Raw genomic sequence first — 20,422 nt, 5'->3', positions numbered from 1 at the left:
TCTAAATCAATGTGAAAATTTAAATTCCATAATATGCCCAACTTATTTTCATTTCTTCTACAACAGAACATAGACATATAATCATCTGAAAACATAATATACAGATTTGCATTTATTTCGGGTTTTCAATCCTGTCAAATGTACAAATCAATTATTTAGCTTTGTCTAATTAAAGGTATCTTAACTATTTACATTGAATATATATGACAGACATTTCTCTTTATCTGTTGGACACTAATACATTCTATCAATTTTGGTCCAAAGTTTTGAACTTCAATGTAAAAAACTCATTCATTTTTAAAAATAAAGATAATTATGTTTCTGAAATGTATGGGTTTTTTTTAATAATTTACTAACTGTATGCAAACCTCTTTAAAATTTGCATTAATAATTGTATTATAATAATTGTATTTTTATTGCTAATTAGGAGTACTCTGAAATTGATTATATAAAGTCTTCCTTATGCACTTAAATGTTGAATCTGGTGTTTCAATATTATATGACAGTGCCTGGGTAGACTTTAATCTTATCAGTGTCAAGTTGTTTATTGGGTGGTCAGTATTTACTTTACTGATTAGGTGCTTGTCTTGTTACCCTAGCCAACCCTACCTTGTGGCAACATTTACAATTTTGGGAAAGTCATAAATCACAAAAAATACTAGCAAAATTGTTTAAGAAATATGGCTCTTTAAATTAATTTGATGATTTCTAAAAAGAGACAAAATCTTTTTTTATCCTACCATTTACATGTATCTAATATGTCCTTGTCAATCTCAGTTTGAGAATTAAAGGTTGTTAAATAATGTAATATAGAAAATAAAGGGCCAACTATCAATTATCAGAACAGAATGGAACTTTTTTATATCATCATATTCCATACAATTTCCAAGCTAAATTTCAAGTCAATAATTATCATACTATTTGTCTCTAAAATCAACAGATAACTATTCATACTTTATTCATAAAAAGAGTAGATCACTTAATTTGTAAAATCAGTTAAAAAAATACACAGCTGTTGATCACGCCTAGTTGAGATTAATAATAATCTATAATAATTTTACTATTAATGACAATACAAATGAGCTGAATATCTTTTGCTATGAAAACGAAAGTAGCGAATATAATTTGTCATTCTTCATAATAACATTTCCGATGAAATGGCAGCAAAATAAAAGGAAGAGCAAAATCATTGTGGTAACCTCAGCGAACATTTCTGGTCGTTTTTCAAATGAACTCTGTAATCTATATCTACTTGTTTGTGACTGTTGAATCTTTAATCTCGGTTCTTTCAAAACGAAAGTAGGTGTATTGGGACCTTCCTATAATATGTAAATTAGAAAATTAAACACCTGCAATTATTTTACTTACTTCAAGATTTTTTATGCATATAATTTTAATCTTAAAATTGATTTAAATTTTCTATGACATTTCCTACACCTATTTGATCTAAAACAGATGGTAGTTTTGATCATCAAAGAAACTATAGCTTGTCCCCAATTAAATGAATTGACCAATGAAATCATGTTACATATCATGTGGCCCAAATTGACCAATGGAATGATTTGTACTTGAGCGCGTTCATTGACATTGCCAAGATGGCGTCATCCTTGTAGTTTTTATAAAACAAATTATTTTAGGTGAGAAAAAATAACTTAGTTAATATAATGCTCATTAGATTTATCCACAAACTAAAGTTTTGATAGACTGTATTCTTTATGTATTGATTGTGTTTGAAATTTGCCTATTTAATAGGTTATTTTTTGCTGATAATGGTCGTTTGAAATTTGCGGACCGAAAATAAAAAAAATATTATTTGTTGCAGGGCAGGAAAATTTTATTCTCTCAAATGATGTGAATTTCATAAATTCTATAATATTGACATACACGTCTAATATGCAAAAGGCAAAGCCTCAAAGCAAGCTCGATTTTCTTTTACCTTAACTTAAGATAGTTTAAAATAATCGTTCATTTTTATTTTACATTTTCCGTTTTCAAATTGTCATTCGGGATTTTATACACTGCTCCTGTTTATTCTGGTTCCCCCTTTCTATTATGGTTCCTATAATATGAAATTAGGCAAAGCCTATGAACGGGGAAGTCGTTAAAAATTTCTTTCATTTTTTCCGTTTTAAAATTGTCATTCGGTATTACATGCACCGCTTCCGTTTTCACTCGGAACACTCGACGTTTATTATTTATCCGAAAAGTTGAGATTTGTTCCGTTATCGGAATACCCCGCCTTTTATCATTGAGTTACATTGTAAATGGCGGCGCCCGACTTGAACTGACACTGAAAATTTCATTGATAGGTATAGAATTCTATATATTTTTTAATTGTTTTTTTATTTGATTTTCTTTTAAATATACACGTGTAGTCTATAGCCGGGCAAGCCAAAGCCCGGACCTCCTATATTAGTGCACATGACACCAGTCAACGCTTCCGTTTTCAATCAGAGTACATTGGCTTTTATCGTTATCTTGGTGTAATCTTGCCATACACCCTTCATAATAAAACTCTCAAATCAGCAGAATCTGCAAAATACCTTGGAGTAACTATCTCTAAAGATCTAAACTGGACACAGCATATAAATAACATCACCTCCAAGGCCAAAAATTCTCTAAGATTCATCCAGAGAAACGTCAAAACCCAAAACAGGCAACTCAAAACATCAGCCTATGCTACTTATGTCCGACCACAACTAGAATATTGTTCCACCATATGGCACCCCTGGCAGAAACATCTAAGTCATAAGATTGAAAGTGTCCAACGAGCTGCGGCCAGATATGTCTGTAATAATTATAATTTCGACAGTAGTGTAACCCAAATGCTAAATGAACTTGGGTGGCCTTTCCTAGAAAGCCGCAGACTCCAATCCTCTCTAGTAGTGTTCTACAAAATCCAATACAAACTTGTATACATATGTTGACCATAACCATCTGACCCCAACTAGAAATTTGAACTTCCTGATCCCCCAGTCCCGTACCCAATATCATCTAAATTCCTACTTCCCTAGAACCCTCAGGTATTGGAATAGCCTTCCATATCAGGTCAAATCCATTCCCAACCTAGATACCTTCAAGGATAGGCTGGCGACAGTCACCTTCTAGTCCCCCTCCCCAGTATGTTTTTAATCTTGCACTATTCTTTTTATCCTGCACTTTTTTTATCTGTGATCTTTATCTTTTAGTATGCACTAATTCTTTTAACACAGTTTTCCTGACAAGCGCCTCCCAGTCATAGTCAGAATTGATTGTTCGGGAGTAACATGTAGATGTAGATCTTGTAATTCGTAAAGATGCGATGTGTCCAATTCGGTACTTCAGACGAAAGTTTTCAAAACCATCACTTAGTAGGTACTCGCGTTACCGTAAAGCTCGCTTTGCGAGCAGGCCCTTCGGGCTAGCTCGTCGAGCTTGCTATAATAGAACATTTGATCCATGAATTGCTCCCTTGGTAATTTGATATTTTGGGACTCCAATTGTAGTTTCCAAAGGTTGGTGTCTTCTTGCTTCAGTAGCAAGTGTCTGTAAATCCTTGCTTCCATAGAAGTTTGGAAATGGCTAGCCATATGGCACTTTTAAAAAATATATAAAAGTCGAAAATGCATATGTTACTTTGTGTCTCTAAAACGACGATTTTAACTTGTAAATAAATGAAATAGATATATAATCATAACGGCCAAAGAAGCTTGTTTCATAAAGACATGATCTGAGTCAGGGCCTTTTCACTAGTTTAGGAGAAGGCGCCATAGCCCTATTTGTGGGGAAAAAATGTGCGGTTTCCATACTTTTGGGGAAAATATATTTTCCACAGGCAGTCGGTGTGTGGTTCTATAACCAGATATACGATAAATACTTATTTAAATCACACATTTGGGGGAAATATTATAATATATTTGCATATTTTCCTCCACTTTAGGAGCTTTCTGTCCAACATAAGTTAACATATTAAACATAGTAAAAGGGATTTTTTTCCAGATCATTTTATTGCCACTTTATATTTGCCCAAGAATACCTTGACTCATATTTCCTAATTATAGAAAATTTGTGTAGGACATGTGAGGGTTCTTGATTTGATTCAGAGGGAACATTATCATCAGTTACCACTGTATCACTATTACTGGCACTGTTGTGCTAGGCTCACTATTTCCCAAGTGTAAAACATTTCCCACACTTGGCCATGTTGTGCTACTTGGACACACAAACTTGCAAGGGGATACATGTATTGAATTCTCTTGCACTTACAGGAAGGTCAACAATTCGTGCAATTTTAGTAAACAATTACAAACATCACTCGATTGTATTTTCTACTTGTTCTGTGACATTGTTTACATTTGGGACATCGTAAATTGGTCGCCGTATTGTTGTAAAAAATCACGTGTGCAATAAAAAATAAGGCAGCAGGGTTTTCCCATGTTGCTTTTAGAAAGTTGCAAACTCAGACCGAGGCTGTGAGTTAACATCAATTGTATTGAATCAAGGTATCCCTCTAGTGGGTAATTGAATAATTAGCTTTCATTGGACAAAAACAACGATCTATTTTTAAACAAGAAAGTTTGTTTACAAGTTTATTTCTTCAATTAAACATTTCTTTGAAAGGGGAAATCTTCGCAAGAAGGAGAATTTTAGACTGTTTTTTGGGGGAAATAGGTAGTAAGTTGGCTTGGGGAAGTAGCCGAATACCGGCTACAGTAAAGAAGGGTAAAAAGGCCCTGGAGTGGAATAAATAAATAAATAAATAGAACATTAAAAAAAAGTAAGAAAAAAGCAAAAACAAAATGAACAAGTTATAGCAATTGTATAATTGTATTTTTAAATAGATAAATATCAAACATAAAATTTTTAATTCCTATAGTAATACTGTATACAATACAGAGACTGACAATAGAATTTTCTAAGGACGTGTTTCATGGAACATGTAAACTTTCCATAATATGATGGACAAACTTCTACTGTCAATAATTGACACAATTATCAGAGCACATTAAAGTTACATTTAATAGATTTTATAAAAAAACTAAATAGCGACATTTCATTAATAAATTGGGTTTTATATCGACTCCAGGTCTTACAATGTATTTTGGTGTCCAAACAACCAAAATGAGTTTTATTAGCATAAAATAGGTAACCTCATTGTGGCGAAATGGGAAATACAATTTCTGTTTCACTGTTTGCATGAGAAACTCCGCCTTCGGATCATCCATACATCTATATTAAATCAACAAACATGACTATAAGTGGCAGTCCTAATATAACCGTCAACTTTAATGGTATATTTCCGCATAATTTGTAACGGATGTTTTCATACAAATTTAATCATTTTACGAGATTATTACTTTTACTGAACCCCAGGTTTAGTGCACCGTGATGCTTAAACGGTTAAAGTGTGTTTGCACAAGAAAATATCACATTTGCTGTGTTCCGGATAGCAACTATAAAACTGTGACGTAGCGCATACACGAGCTCATTATAGCCTCATTTGCATGTTAAAATTTGTATACAAACTTTAGTGGTACCGTGGGGTTTCCCGTTTAAAATCCTAATTTATGAACAATATTTGATGAGATTTACAACAATACTATTAAACAGGTTAATGAAACTGTAGAATGTTTGATTTTTAGGCCGACGGCAAAATATTTTTACATATTTATTTAATGTAACTTTAACAATTATTTTCGGTACTTTTTTCATTTTTAAAGATGTTGAAAATTAAATTTTATTGAAACAAAAAGGATTATTATAATGATTATGTATACAGAAGATTTCAATTGCTGTTATTCAACTGCAACTATATAATCGCTTTTTTCTAGCCATCTGGAGATGACAGCGATCGATAGCCAACATGGCAACTCATATACATACCAAGACAATTGCTGTTTCCTGGTTTAATCCTCTTTAAAGACATAGAATTTCATATAAATTAAAAAAGTGCAGTTGAAAAGATCTAACGATGAATGACTGTGACATATTTCAACAATGGGCAATTTTGAAATTAGAATCATTTACGTGATATATGAATGGATACAGCATGATATTGATAATTAACAATTTACAAATGATTTTTATTTTATTTTAAATATAACTTGTCATGAGACATGTAAGCTGACAGTTATTTTCGCTTGCACAGCGGCGGAAGAAATGGTGGCCATGGAATTGCCTGGAACATTAGATTTAATACTTTCTTTTTCACCAAAGACTTATCTGCGTTTCATTAGTGTATTATTATTATACTGTATAATCTAAACATTTTTGTAGAAATCATAATGTGGTTCCTTTAAATAATTAATTTCTGTCAGATTTCTGCAGAAAATATAGCAAATTCATCTGTTTGACATTTATCTGTGATGTAATAAATGCAGGTGCTTGTGGAATTTTACAAGAGCTTTAGGTTACTGGCCGCTGATTATTTTGCTGATTTTCTTATAAGAAAAGATGCGTTTCGATTGTATTTCTGGGTGAAAAATGCATGTTTTTTGTGTGACTGGGCATGCTGAGTCTTACAAGAATGATGTTCAATTCCATTGTTTTAAATGCATGGAGATTCTTTTATTTTAGGTAAGAAATGGCAACAAGTCAAGAAAAGATGAAGTCCCTATTTGAGGACCTTGGGAAACCAACATTGCGAGGGGTAAGGAAATGTCCAAAGTGTGGGACATACAATGGTACCAGGGGAATAAGCTGTAAAAACAAACAATGTGATGTTGTTTTTAAGGAGAAGGAGAAAAAGAAAACAAGCAGTTGTGAAGCTGTGAAAATTGTCACTGGCTCTACTGTTCAAGTTTTCTCTGTAAGACTTCGAGACAGGGGACCAGACTACAGAGGATTTGTTCAGCTTCCTTTGGTTCAAGATCTAGATGGGAATCCAGCACCTATGGTTGATGTGTCAATTCTTGCCTCGGCTGCCAGGTGTTATGTAGATGTTTGTACAAGAGCATCACAGATTGTCAATGAGACGTGTCCCCATATCAAAGCTGCAATAGAGTGTAATACCGAGGCCCAGCCTCTCACTTTAAAAAACTCTGTCCTTAACTCTTTACAAGTCAGTAATGAGATAAAACAAGCAATATGGCTGCTTGCCACAGAAACTACAGGTCCTCTTGTACAGCGTGTTTCTAAGAATATCATGGTTGTAAAGTGTAAGCCAAATCCCAAGCAGCCACTTGGTTTTTTACATTTTGCTTTCTTTGAGTCTGCAAAAGGTAAAACTCAAGCTCACAGATTCCAGTGTACGTGTAAAGCCTTTAAGGTACTTATAAATTTATTTCTTTATTATAATTTCTGTATTACATTCTTTTTAATGATATTGCTATGTAAATGGTATAATTGTGATTTAGAAATTGTTTTTCAATTCAGATCTGTGTTCTTTAATAAAAAAAATACTGGTACCCTATTGTTAATATTATTGAATTCTTTCTTATTTAAGTTATTGTCTTTGAAGCTATTTTAGTTTTAACATATTTTTCTAAGTTTGATTGTGAAACAAGTTCTTTCAACTTCTATTAAAATCAGCATCAATTCAGTTTTCTGTAACTAACCAGCACAGGGGGTGTCATATGAGGAAACATAGCCATGACCTGAATGAGACTTGAACACAAAAGTTGGTGTTCTTCACAACTTAACATTGTTTATACTGTACAGGGTGGTCCAAAGACTCCTGGGAACGATGATATATTCAAGAGATGTGTTCATTTTTATGCTTGTGTATGTGCATTTGCCAGTGATGAGAAGCTTCAAGAAGAATTTGCCTTCTATCTGGATCTTAATGGCGGCAGCGAGTCAAATACTAACTCCACAAACAATTCTGACTGTAAGTCTTCTAATACATTATGTGCTTTAATTGTTACTCAAACTAAAGTTTCATGTATTATGAAATTATAGGGCTGTCATTGATGGAAAATTTTGTATCAATATATCGAGAGACAAATATCGACCATATATTGATTTATCGACTTTGACAGTAGATGCAATGTAAAAACATTTAATTATGTGTGATCATGGTGTTAGACATTACAAATACAATGTACAACAAACTAACAGAAAGTTTGTTTTTAGTGACAGGGTGAGCTTTTGTGATCGCTTTTCGTCCGGCGTCCGTCCGTCCGTAAACTTTTACTTTAAATGACATCTCCTCATAAACCACTAAGCCAATTTCATCCAAACTTCACAGGAATGTTCCTTTGGTGGTCACCTTTAAAAATTGTTCAAAGAATTTAATTCCATGCAGAACTCTGGTTGCCATGGCAACCGAAAGAAAAAATTTAAATATCTTCTTTTAAAAAACCATAAGAGCTAGAGCTTAGATATATGGCATGAAACATCTTCTAGTGAGTGTCTACCAAGTTTGTTCAAATAAAAGTCCTGGGGTCAAAATTGGCCCCGTCCCGGGGAGTCATTGATTTTCCCTATATGCATATAGTAAAAACTTAAAAAATCTTCTTTTAAAGAACCCAAAGAGCTAGAGCTAAGATATTTAGCATGAAATATGTTCTAATGGGTGTCTACCAAGTTTGTTCAAATAAAAGCCCAGGGGTCAAAATTGGCCCCGCCCCGGGGGGTCATTGATTTTCCCTATATGCATATAGTAAAAACTTAAAAAATCTTCTTTTAAAGAACTCAAAGAGCTATGGCTAAGATATTGAGCATCAAACATGTTCTAATAGGTGTCTACCAAGTTTGTTCAAATAAAAGCCCTGGGGTCAAAATTGGCCCCGCCCCAGGGGGTCATTGATTTTCCCTATATGCATATAGTAAAAACTTAATAAATCTTCTTTTAAAGAACCAAATGAGTTAGAGCTAAGATATTAGCATGAAACATGTTCTAATAAGTGTCTACCAAGTTTGTTCAAATAAAAGCCCTGGGGTCAAAATTGGCCCCGCCCCAGGGGGTCATTGATTTTCCCTATATGCATATAGTAAAAACTTAAAAAATCTTCTTTTAAAGAACTCAAAGAGCTATGGCTAAGATATTTAGCATCAAACATGCTCTAATAGGTGTCTACCAAGTTTGTTCAAATAAAAGCCCTGGGGTCAAAATTGGCACCGCCCCGGGGGTCATTGATCTTCCTTATATGTGTATAGCAAAAACTTAAAAAATCTTCTTTGAAAAAACCCAAATAGCTAGAGTTTAGATATTAAGCATGAAACATCTTCTAGTAAGTGTCTACAAAGTTTGTTCAAATAAAAGCCCTGGCCCGGCCCCAGGGGTGTCTGTTGTTTTTAACTATATGTGTATAGTAAAAACTTAAAAAAAATCTTCTTTTAAAAAGCCCAATGAGCTAGAGCTTAGATGTTTAGCATGAAACATCTTCTTATGGGTGTCTACCAAGTTTGTGCAAATAAAAGCCCTTGGGTTAAATTGACCCTGCAACGTTGGGGGGTGGGGGTTGGGGGGTCTATATACAGGTGAGCGACCTCAGGGCCATCATGGCCCTCTTGTTTCTGTTATTTGTCACTGGTTAAATTTCAAGTTGGCCAAGAAAACTGTGAAGAAGTGACTTCTCTTATTAGGCAAAACAGTAGGTATATTCACTAACAGAAATAAATAAGTTTTAGCTTGTATCAATATTTGAAAATGTGTATTTTTGATATGGTATCAGATGATGAATATCGATTATATATCAATATTCAATGACAGCCCTATGAATTTATGCATCATTAGTGTCCAAATACATTTCAAGCTTACTATAGGTATTATACTTTATTATATACCAATAAATTTTCTTCTTTGAATACAAAATAAAAGCATTTTAATGCATTAAATGACTTTTTGTAATGTAGAGATAAACATCAAAGGACAACAGTTCCTGAAAATTAAAGAAAAAAAAGCAACAGAAATATTCTTTGGTCCCTTGAGTGTCAGAGTCTACTAGACATCCTGAATCATCCTGTATCATTAAAAGTAAATGTACTTTGTATAAACGCTTGTTGATTTGAAGCAAATTTTTGTTCTAGTACTTGGTTTGAGACTTGTTGGTTTAAAGCAAATGTTTTGTTCCAGTACTGGGTTTGAGGTTTGTAGATTTATAGTAAATGTTTTGTTCCAATACTGGGTATGAGACTTGTTTATTTAAAGTAAATGTTTTGTTCTAGTACTGGGTATGAGACTTGTAAATTTATAGTAAATGTTTTGTTCCAGTACTGGGTATGAGACTTGTTGATTTATAGTAAATCTTTTGTTCCAGGACTGGGTATGAGGTTTGTTGATTTATAGTAAATCTTTTGTTCCAGGACTGGGTATGAGGTTTGTTGATTTATAGTAAATGTTTTGTTCCAATACTGGGTATGAGACTTGTAAATTTATAGTAAATATTTTGTTCCAGTACTGGGTATGAGACTTGTTGATTTATAGTAAATCTTTTGTTCCAGGACTGGGTATGAGGTTTGTTGATTTATAGTAAATGTTTTGTTCCAATACTGGGTATGAGACTTGTTTATTTAAAGTAAATGTTTTGTTCTAGTACTGGGTATGAGACTTGTTGATTTACAGTAAATATTTTGTTTCAGTACTGGGTATGAGACTTGTTGATTTATAGTAAATATTGTGTTCCAGTACTGGGTTTGAGACTTGTTGATTTATAGTAAATATTGTGTTCCAGTACTGGGTATGAGACTTGTTGATTTATAGTAAATATTTTGTTCCAGTACTGGGTATGAGACTTGTTGATTTATAGTAAATATTGTGTTCCAGTACTGGGTATGAGACTTGTTGATTTATAGTAAATATTTTGTTCCAGTACTGGGTATGAGACTTGTTGATTTATAGTAAATATTGTGTTCCAGTACTGGGTATGAGACTTGTTGATTTATAGTAAATATTGTGTTCCAGTACTGGGTTTGAGACTTGTTGATTTATAGTAAATATTGTGTTCCAGTACTAGGTTTGAGGTTTGTTGACTTATAGTTAATGTTTTTACTGCCTCCGTGGTCAAGGGGTTAGAGTCGATGACTTCTAATTCAGGTACCTCTCTGGCGTGGGTTCGATCCCCGGGAGATGCTTTGGTAGTTTAGCGCGGAGGAAGGTAGTCTAGTACTGGTGTAACTCTCCAGGAACGATGGTTAGGAAACTACTCACTTTATATGTCTGAAATACTGTTGGAAAAAGGCGTAAAATTAAACAAACAAACAAACAAAACAAAGTAAATGTTTTGTTCCAGTACTGGGTATGAGATTTGTTGATTTATAGTATATGTTTTGTTCCAGTACTGGACTTATAGTAAATGTTTTGTTCCAGTACTGGGTATGAGACTTGTTGATTTATAGTAAATGTTTTGTTCCAGTACTTGGTATGAGACTGGTAGAAGAGATGCCAGCAACAATACCAGATCAACAATCAGATCAGTTGATCACTGTGTGTGAGGTGGATCTCAATGATCAGACCCAGGAACTAGAGGTAGTTGTCTCCGAGGAGTTAACAGAAACACCAGCTAAAAGGAAAAGAAAAGAGGAAATAGGTGAGAAAGTGTTTGTGTGTTCTTACAGAATCTTATGTAACAATATTATTGTTGTAAGTATTTAAAATAGTTTGTATTTTATCTGTAATAAATGTAGAATTTGTTTTAATGATTGATTTGGCATATCTGAGCTTACTATAGGCAATGAATATATAATTAAATAGAAGACCTATAGATCCTTATTGAATGTTAGGTCATTCTACAAAACTTTACAGCTATATCCGTATTGTATGAAAGAAAAATATAAGTTATTTTAAAGGTAAAAGCTAATACATAATCTTTTAGATAATGTCATTATACAATACTGTTACAGTTCAAGCAAGTAGTGCTCTATTAACTCTTCAAGAATCCAATATGAAACCTGGTCGAGTTGTTAATAACCATGGAAAACACACTCCACACAAAAATGTACAAGTTGCCGTCTCGAAAAAGCCAGGTAATTACTTTCTATATGAAACAACATAGCTATAGTTAATTGTAATATTTTACATGTCTACTAATTGCTATTGATATGGCACTTGATTACTGACTGGCATGTAAGATGTATTTGAAATTGAATTCAAATAAAATCTGCAGTCATGTATATGTGCTCGATGTGCAGTAAATAAAATGTTATATATATATCTCGGGATTGAGGGGGGGAGCACATTTTTTTTTGTCATTTTAAACTGTTTTTTTTTTCTAATGAAAACCAATTTTTAGATCAGTGAATAAAGGTTTGCAAGTGGGTATAAAAGATTTCTTCCTTCATAAGTTCATCTACATCTTTCAAGGGATTTCGTCCAAAAACATTCACAGAATATTTGTCACTTTGGGCTGAATTTTAGCCTTTGAAGGACATTTTTTGGAGTTTTCGCAAAAATAAAAACTGTTTAATAGTATTTCTCATAACTTGGTATGTTGTCAGAGTATGATAGTAGAAACATGTTAAGTGAACCAATTTTTTTTTTTAATTTGCCCATATGTTTATATGAAAACTCCTAAAAACGTCTTAAAAAGTTTGTTTTGCTTTTTTTTTCACAGATATATAATATTTGCTAAAAACTGGTTTTGTCACAATTACTTGTAATTTGTTAATGTTTTTGTTATGATATTCTAAGATCATGTTAAGTTTAAATAAAATCTATCATGGTTTTTGTTCTGCTATATGTCTGTTTGTCACTATGTCCAGCCTTTAAGTTTGTCTGAGCTAGATACTGGTCTTAAACATTGAGTTTTCTGTTTTTTTGTAGGTTTTTTCTCTCTTTTACTTCCTTACAGGTCGAAAAGCATAAAAACTTAACATTAAATATTTTTATATTTTTTGATCAAGTAGGGGCATTTAAAACAGATGGTCCAAAGGTTTATGAAGAAATATATACAAAAAAATGTATGAAATTTGTAGCCCAGTTGAGTGAAAAGCATTGCAATGCCTTTCAATTTAGGGTCATTTCTTTTTGATTAGAATGATTATCCTGGAAAAGCAGAGAGAGAGCTAACGGTCTGAAATATTGCACTTAATGAATTGGCCAAGAATTACATCAAATGGAACATAATTCCTGAATAATTATTTCCAGTTCATCAAGTCAAAAATCTCAGTTGAGTCCCTTTTATGCCAAAAACAAATTTTTAACAGTGATGCATATACAAATCTGACAAGACAAAACAGTTGTAATGCATGGCAACTGTCAAACTGTCAAACTTAAAACTTTAAAAAAATTATAAAGATTGTGACACAAACTTTGAAAATGATAATTGAAGACATATTATTAAATTTCAGTAAACCCTTATCAGATAATTGAGGAGACTGAAGTTGTAGCATCATTCCATTCCTGGTTAGCTAGTGTAACAGAGAGGATAAATCAAACCATGCATTATCAGTTTCCTGGTGAGTAACAAACTTTCTCACATCACTCAGGTGTTAAAACTTTGTAACTTTGTTATTTGAAGAATAGTGGCGCTATCTTACTCAAGTGGGTGTCTGTCTTAATACTTGTTAATGGTTCGCATATGTAACTTCTTGTATAACTTTGTTAACTGCTTAAAATGCTTTCTTGTTACTTCACACATGCTTTTAAATTATTATTTAAGGTAGATGTTTATGGCATTAAATGATTTTGACAAAACCATGTCCCTTTGTGAACTTAAAATATTCAGTTTAGATATTTGCATTCAGCATCAATCATCAAAATTGCAGGAGATATTTACTTAAAACTTCGTACATCTTTTTGATATAATAATTTTATGTCAATCTCCAAGGCTCATGACTATGTCTTGTATTTTTTGCTAACTCTTCCTCTTTATAAAATCCTTCATTATCTGGGCTCTTGTTTTACTATCAAGCATTAAGAATAAATGAGCATCCCTGCCATACTGACAGTTCTAGTTTCTGAGCCAGTTGCTATTTTTAGATGAATTTATGTAGCTCTTATATTCCAATCAACTTTTATCTTCAGAGCAACATAAAAATATTTAGCACTCATTTTTTTAACCTTTATTAAATAGATTAAGTGATGAATGGACTTTTGATCTCGGACTATCAAGTTGCTAACCAATACTTATACTTTTTTGATAGCTTGTCCAAAGCTGTATTTGTTTTATAACCATGTAGCTATTTATATTGTAATTGACAAGCTAATATAGTGAAATAATGGATTAGAAATTAGTTTATAACTTGATATTTATGCAAACTTGTAAAGTTTTGATATTTTACTAAACTTTAAATGTACTTTACCTATTTACAGGCACCCCAGACCCACTTGTGTTCCATGCACCTCAGTTCTTTTTTGACTGTCTACAGCAGAGGATATCTTCTGGATATAAAAAGAAAAGACTGCCAAATTTTACTACAGCATTTGTGAGAAAAGACGCCCTGCCCCTCGGCACATTTACAAAATACACATGGCATATAACAAATATATTACATGTTAAACAGATTTTTGATACACCTGAGGTATAACTTCATCATCACCTGTTACATTTTACGTTTTGATTTTTAATGTTAAATGTTCAAAATATCTCACACAAAAAGTTAATGTTTGAGCAGTTAAATTATTGTCAAAGCTGGGTACAATTTCCACTGAAGATGATGTATTAAATAATAAAAGGCCATAATTCACAGCCAAATTCATTTTATTAATCCATTTGAATTTAGACTAAATCATGTATTGTCAAGGTATACATACTTTAATTTCCAGATAATTAGTATAATATTTATTATATCTTAATACTTTATTGAGTCAAGACTAACTAATAAAATAATGATATTAAGATATTATCAATTTTATTTCAAAACCAGTAGAATTTTAACAATAATGAATGTACTTATTTGGAAGAATTCAATTATTTGAAAGTAAGGGCAAAGTAAACATTTTTTTTTTGTCAATCATTTTGATAAGACAAGTCAGAGAAGTGTTGTGTAATCAATTTATCCTATATTTTAATATTGAAATGTTTTATATCTGTTCACAGATGGCGTTAGAAATTACACGAAATTTTGTGGAGAATAGGGATTCGACATATGATCTATATGAAGTACCCAGAATAGAAGATGTCGGCGACAAAAGTCAGATGCCTATTAGACCATTTGAACTGAAAACATTTCTTAAAGTTGGTAAGTCATTATATACCTGTTAAAAGGGTATATTGCACATCAGGAAGGGGCACTTGTTATATGTTTCCCATTGGTAGAGATACACAAATATTAAATACACATTAGGCATTTATGTCTGTCTACAAATTAAAGAAGGAAAGTCACTAGCCCACTGTGTGTTCGAATCACGGCAGGGACTTTGGATTCTTTCATGTAATGAAGCTTGTCATATATAACTTCTGGGTTATGCATTGGTCACAAAGTTTACCCTTACCCTGCTGGTGTCTAAACTTATGATTAGCAGGCTCGTTGCTGTTGGCTGACCAACTACAAACTGTCATCTTTTTATATCAAAACAAGATTTATTTATATGATTTATTTATGACATTTAAAAGTTAGTATATTTTTGAGATATTATTGACCATTAAGATGCATGCTGTTTTGATATTGTAAAATAACAGTTGAAATTATGCTACAGTTCAGATTCTATGCATTCTTTTACTTGGGCACCATAAGACTCTTTTCATGGAATGTTATTAACATGTCACATTGAACGTTCCAAGATAACGGCCGTATGAACACATATGCAGATGTTTCAAAATTTCACAATTTTCATGTGTAAAGGTTTGTGTTCTGCTTAAGCTGGGATGCTAGGGGGCATGGACATTAACTTGCATTTTTCAGTACCGTTCATTAACCGGGTCAATCGAACCGAGTTTTCGTTATTTTCATTTTTAGCTCGACTTTTCTATGAAAAGGGGAGCTATCCTACTCGCCCCGGCGTCGGCGTTGGCGTCACACCTTGGTTAAGTTTTTCGTACCACCCCACTTTATTTCAGAAGTATTACAAGTATGGCTTTGAAACTTACCATACTTGTTCACCATCATAACCTCCATCTACAGACAAGAGTACATAACTCTGTCAAGGTTTTTGACAGAATTATGGCCCTTTTTTGACTTAGAAAGTGTATTGAGCTTGGTTAAGTTTTTTGTACCACCTCACTTTATTTCAAAACCATTGGAGGTATTGCTTTGAAACTGACCATACTTGTTTACCATCACGACCTTCATCAACAGACAAGAGGACATAACTCTGTCAAGGTTTTTGACAGAATTATGCCCCTTTTTGACTTAGAAAATACATTGAATATGGGTAAAATCCACTTATTGCCTTAACCCTTTGAGATATTGCTTTGAAACTTTTAATGCTATTTCACATCATTACCCCCATCTGTACGCAAGAGAAGGTAACTCTGTCAAGGATTTGTTTTAAAAATTAAGGCCTTTTATCGACTTAGAATCTTGGTTAAGTTTTTAGTACCAGTCCACTTTTTGACTGAACTGTTTGAGATATTAATTTGAAAGTTGGAATACTTGTTTACAATCATGATTCCCAAACATGTCCAGGAGAAGGTAATTCTGTCAAAGATTTTATTTGAATTATGGCCCTTAACTGTCAATGTTTTGTATTATAGGCAAGCACTAAAAAACTTAAAAAATCTAAAAAAATTCATTCCTATCCACTTGTTCACTTTACCAATACCTTATTCTCTCAAAGTGGGTTTAATACTATTAAATTTATTTAAGGCTCAACTCAGTTTTTTTTTCTTTCTTACCAGCCCTCTTTTGACTTAAACATTTCAAACTTTGCTGCAGTGTTCAAGGGTATCACACAATTCAGTAAAATAATTCTTCACTAAATATCTTAATGCTCATGGCCATTGTTCACTTTAAAAATACAGAGATTCTTGTATTGCCTTTTACTGCAAAAACTTTTTTTATTGGCAAGCAATAAAAAAGTCGAGCGCGCTGTCTTACGGACAGCTCTTGTTTTGTCATTTTGTGAATTCTTTCGGGATTCTTGTTTTTTTCTATATTACATGTATTTATTTATTTTGACAATTTGAAGGTAATACTCAAGCTGATCAGAGAGATCCAACTCCATTTATCATAGAATGGATTCCAGATATCCTGCCAAAATCTCACATAGGAGAACTGAGGATCAAGTTTGAGTATGGTCACCAGCGTAACGGACATATAGAAATGAGGGCAGCCAATGCTTCAGAACCTACCCCAGTATCAATACATCCAAATTTACACATGAATCCAGTGTTATGAACACACAATTTTCACACCATATCACTGGCTGCAAAATTTGATTCCATTTTAAGTATTGAACAGTGATTCTTTTATCTAACTTTTCTAGCTGTCTTTTATAAGAACTGTGAGGGTATCTTGGCACCTGTTTGTAAAATAATTAACAGCCATATTAGATGACAGTTCTTTTAATACCCATCTTTACAGTCTTTCACACTCTTGCACACATGTTTTTAGGATATCATTGTATATGGGGATAAACTTGAATAGCTATCTGGTATCAATTTCTCGATTTGTTATATAAATCTTTACATTATCTTCTGTAAGAAATTTTATACAGTGTTAACCAATTTTGAAAGAAAAATAAATGATCAATATAAATTTGGCATATGTCATGTATTTCAAATTTATGTTTGTAGATGAGAAATGGAGAAAGATGTATGCAATGTCATTTTTAAAATACATGTATGTTAAAATGAAACGTGTTCATTTTGTTAGACAATACTTGTTAAATAGCTTGTGCTTAAAAAAAAAGAACACTGGAAAAATGATTCCTGTTATTGAGTGAGAAATTATGTCTGTGTCGGACCTGCCCTTAAGCAAAGTATATTATTGTTTTGTTTATAACAGTCAGTGGAACTGTTTGACAGCAAATCACTTGATTCTAGTCAAAAACTGATAGAAATAGTAATAGTGAATTTATTTTTAAGATCTTTAATTATCCTACTGAATTGTTATATATGATAAATGAAAGTTTTTTGATATCATATGCTTCAATTATTTTGAATCTTGTCTCACAAACAGTAGTATAATTGGTGAGTTGCTTAAATATGCATCATGTGTCTTACAAGTATCAAAAGTTTGCTTTGTCATTTTCCCCAATTTATCATCCCTTACAGACTATTTATATAGAATATATGTGTCTGAAATATGTTCTATGTGAATATGAAATATGTTTGTTGTTATGTTAACAGAGAAGAAGTTATATATATGCATAGACCTCATCTTTCAATGTGAAAATTTCTTGAGTAGTGAATATGTTTCATACAAACTTTATTTATTTTTATTTTTCTGACATGTTTTTTTAATACCTAATTGATGTATATAAATAAAATAATGTTTTTATGATAAATGTTGAAATACAATTATTATCATTATTTAACATTAAATTATCATTAGTGAACATTAAATGAACATGTTTAAATTAATGATTACAAAATATTGAAAACTAAATTTCTGAGGCATTTTATATAAATATGGTGTTAAAAGTTAATAAAGCAAAATCTAACGAAGTATTTTTTTATAAAATTTATAAATGGTAAAACTATGTTGTTTTCGTAATCTTGAATAATTGTAATAGAGAATGTTTCTGTTATTTAACACACATGAATATTGTGCATAAACAGAGTCAACTGTTATAGAACAATATGATATGCTGCTAAGGTTTTAACTGTTGAACAATAATTTCTGGAATATGCCATTTACTCTGAAGAAAATGAACAAACATTTCCGTCGTACAGGTTTTTTTTGGAAGGATTTTTTTATTTTGTGTGTGTTTTTCTTTTCAAAATTCAAACAATGAATTTAAATTTATAGCCAGTAGATATATAGCTTTAAATATACACTTGAATATTCTGTGAATGATTCATTCTCTAAATATGGAGAGAAAAAACGTTTGGTGGTATAAAATGTTTGAATCAATGATTACATAAAAACGTAGATTTTTCATTTACTGAAGCTTAAAATTAGTAGGATAAAATTATCATAATTGTATTAAATCACTGACATTTGTGAATACATCATTCCTTTATTTATTGTTTACTTCTCAATCATTTCTGTTGAAGTATTTTGTGAACATTCTATTTGTACATAATGGGCCTGAAAGCATTTGGTGATAGCATCTTGATAATTGTTATGTAAAATTGTTTCTAGGTAACAATAGAAACAAAGTATAAGGATTGACTATTGCTCAGGTGTTTGTCCTTGAAGAAGTGAGGAGGATATTTAAAATACATGTAAATAGATAAGCAATGAATGACATTCTATGAACTTTTCAGAAGAATTGCAGATTTTTGGAAATAGTACTACTATTTGATTAATCTTCAAAATACACTAATAAAAAAGATTGACAGACCAGTTAGTGTGATTAGGATGAGAATATTATAAAAATATGGACTTTTTAGCTGTTGAATATGATGTGATATGTACTGAAAAAATTAATATTGACCGAGGCGATAGCCGAGGTCAATATTAATTTTTCAGTACATATCACATCATATTCAACAGCTAAAAAGTACATATCTGTTTTATTATATAATTTATAAATAGCTTTTATATGGCTTATCACATCTGCCATTGCATACGACGGAAATCATTATTTTTCAGCTTGTCTACTGTTTCCATAATTTGGCCCTTTCCATTGGCATGCTAATCCCTATTGTTCTTAAAAATGTAAAACATTAACCTAAAATAGACTAATTTGACTCATATGTACACCTTACTCAACGTTTTTTTCATAATAATAACATCTAACTTGGTGTGACGTCACGTCAAAGTCTCGCGTCTTTTAGGGATTTCCAGAAAATCAATTTTTAGAAGAAAAACCGGTGAATATACTCTGAAAATCTATTTTTAGGGAAAAAACAGTGAATATACTCTGATATTGACCTGTTATTTTATACAAAAAGTTGCTTGTTAGCCAATCAGGGAAAGGCATTTCAAAGCTATTTATAGATTATATAATAAAATTAAATATTTTTAAATCATGGTCAAAAAGACACTCCCCTTATTGAAACTGTAGTCATAGTATTTGTTTCTGATTATCAATAATGTAGAAAAAAATATTTTTGCATGATAATATAACATGTGTGTCATAATGTATATACAGCTATTATTATTTTATATTGGGGAAGTCTGTTTAACCAGGTGGTTAAAGTGGTTGAGGCATTAGAATTGCAGCCACCATTTATTCCGGCGTGATTGTAAGAGGCAACTAAATGGGTTTTGAACAACTGAATTCTATGCATCTTTTAGCTCCAGCGGGTGAGCGGGGTTTGACCCCTGGTGTTAACAAAAATCATCTTTCCTGTTTAGGTGCCATATGACCTATACTGTGTTGGTATGCTTTAAATAAAACAAAGTTGCTGCTTTGGAATCCCTCGCACCTCTTTTCTGCTGGTTCTTATTCATACCCGAACATTGGATAAGCCTCAATGGGAAGCTATTCAGCTAGCTTACAGTAGGTCGGTGGTTCCACATATGTGTCAAATCAGTCTGAAATGCAAGAAGGTAATCCCGAGGTTTT

The 20,422-nt window shown here is 32.2% G+C and overlaps 1 protein-coding gene across 1 annotated transcript; it reads left to right on the top strand.

Moving 5' to 3' along the window:
- The first annotated feature begins 1,539 nt into the window (after positions 1-1,539).
- Positions 1,540-17,499, top strand: LOC132736390 (uncharacterized protein C2orf42-like). Its single transcript, XM_060723515.1, has 9 exons — positions 1,540-1,637; positions 6,556-7,246; positions 7,639-7,807; positions 11,277-11,450; positions 11,764-11,886; positions 13,210-13,317; positions 14,174-14,382; positions 14,901-15,042; positions 16,931-17,499. The coding sequence occupies exons 2-9, from the start codon at positions 6,563-6,565 to the stop codon at positions 17,137-17,139; spliced, it is 1,818 nt and encodes a 605-aa protein (XP_060579498.1). The 5' UTR covers positions 1,540-1,637; positions 6,556-6,562; the 3' UTR covers positions 17,140-17,499.
- Positions 17,500-20,422: the final 2,923 nt, after the last annotated feature.

Source organism: Ruditapes philippinarum, unplaced genomic scaffold (genome assembly GCF_026571515.1).
Source record: "Ruditapes philippinarum isolate M1 unplaced genomic scaffold, ASM2657151v2 ctg488_1_1_1_1, whole genome shotgun sequence".
Classification (NCBI taxonomy): Eukaryota; Metazoa; Mollusca; class Bivalvia; order Venerida; family Veneridae; genus Ruditapes; species Ruditapes philippinarum.
The sequence above is the reverse complement of the archived record's forward strand: the minus strand, read 5'-3'. Positions and strand labels throughout refer to the sequence as shown.

Bases quoted from the DNA above. Each gene is read 5' to 3' on its own strand.
- LOC132736390 (XM_060723515.1), top strand. From the start codon at position 6,563: ATGGCAACAAGTCAAGAAAAGATGAAGTCCCTATTTGAGGACCTTGGG. The intron at 7,247-7,638 runs GTACTTATAAAT...TATACTGTACAG, and splicing joins GTACGTGTAAAGCCTTTAAG to GGTGGTCCAAAGACTCCTGG. The intron at 14,383-14,900 runs GTATAACTTCAT...ATCTGTTCACAG, and splicing joins AGATTTTTGATACACCTGAG to ATGGCGTTAGAAATTACACG.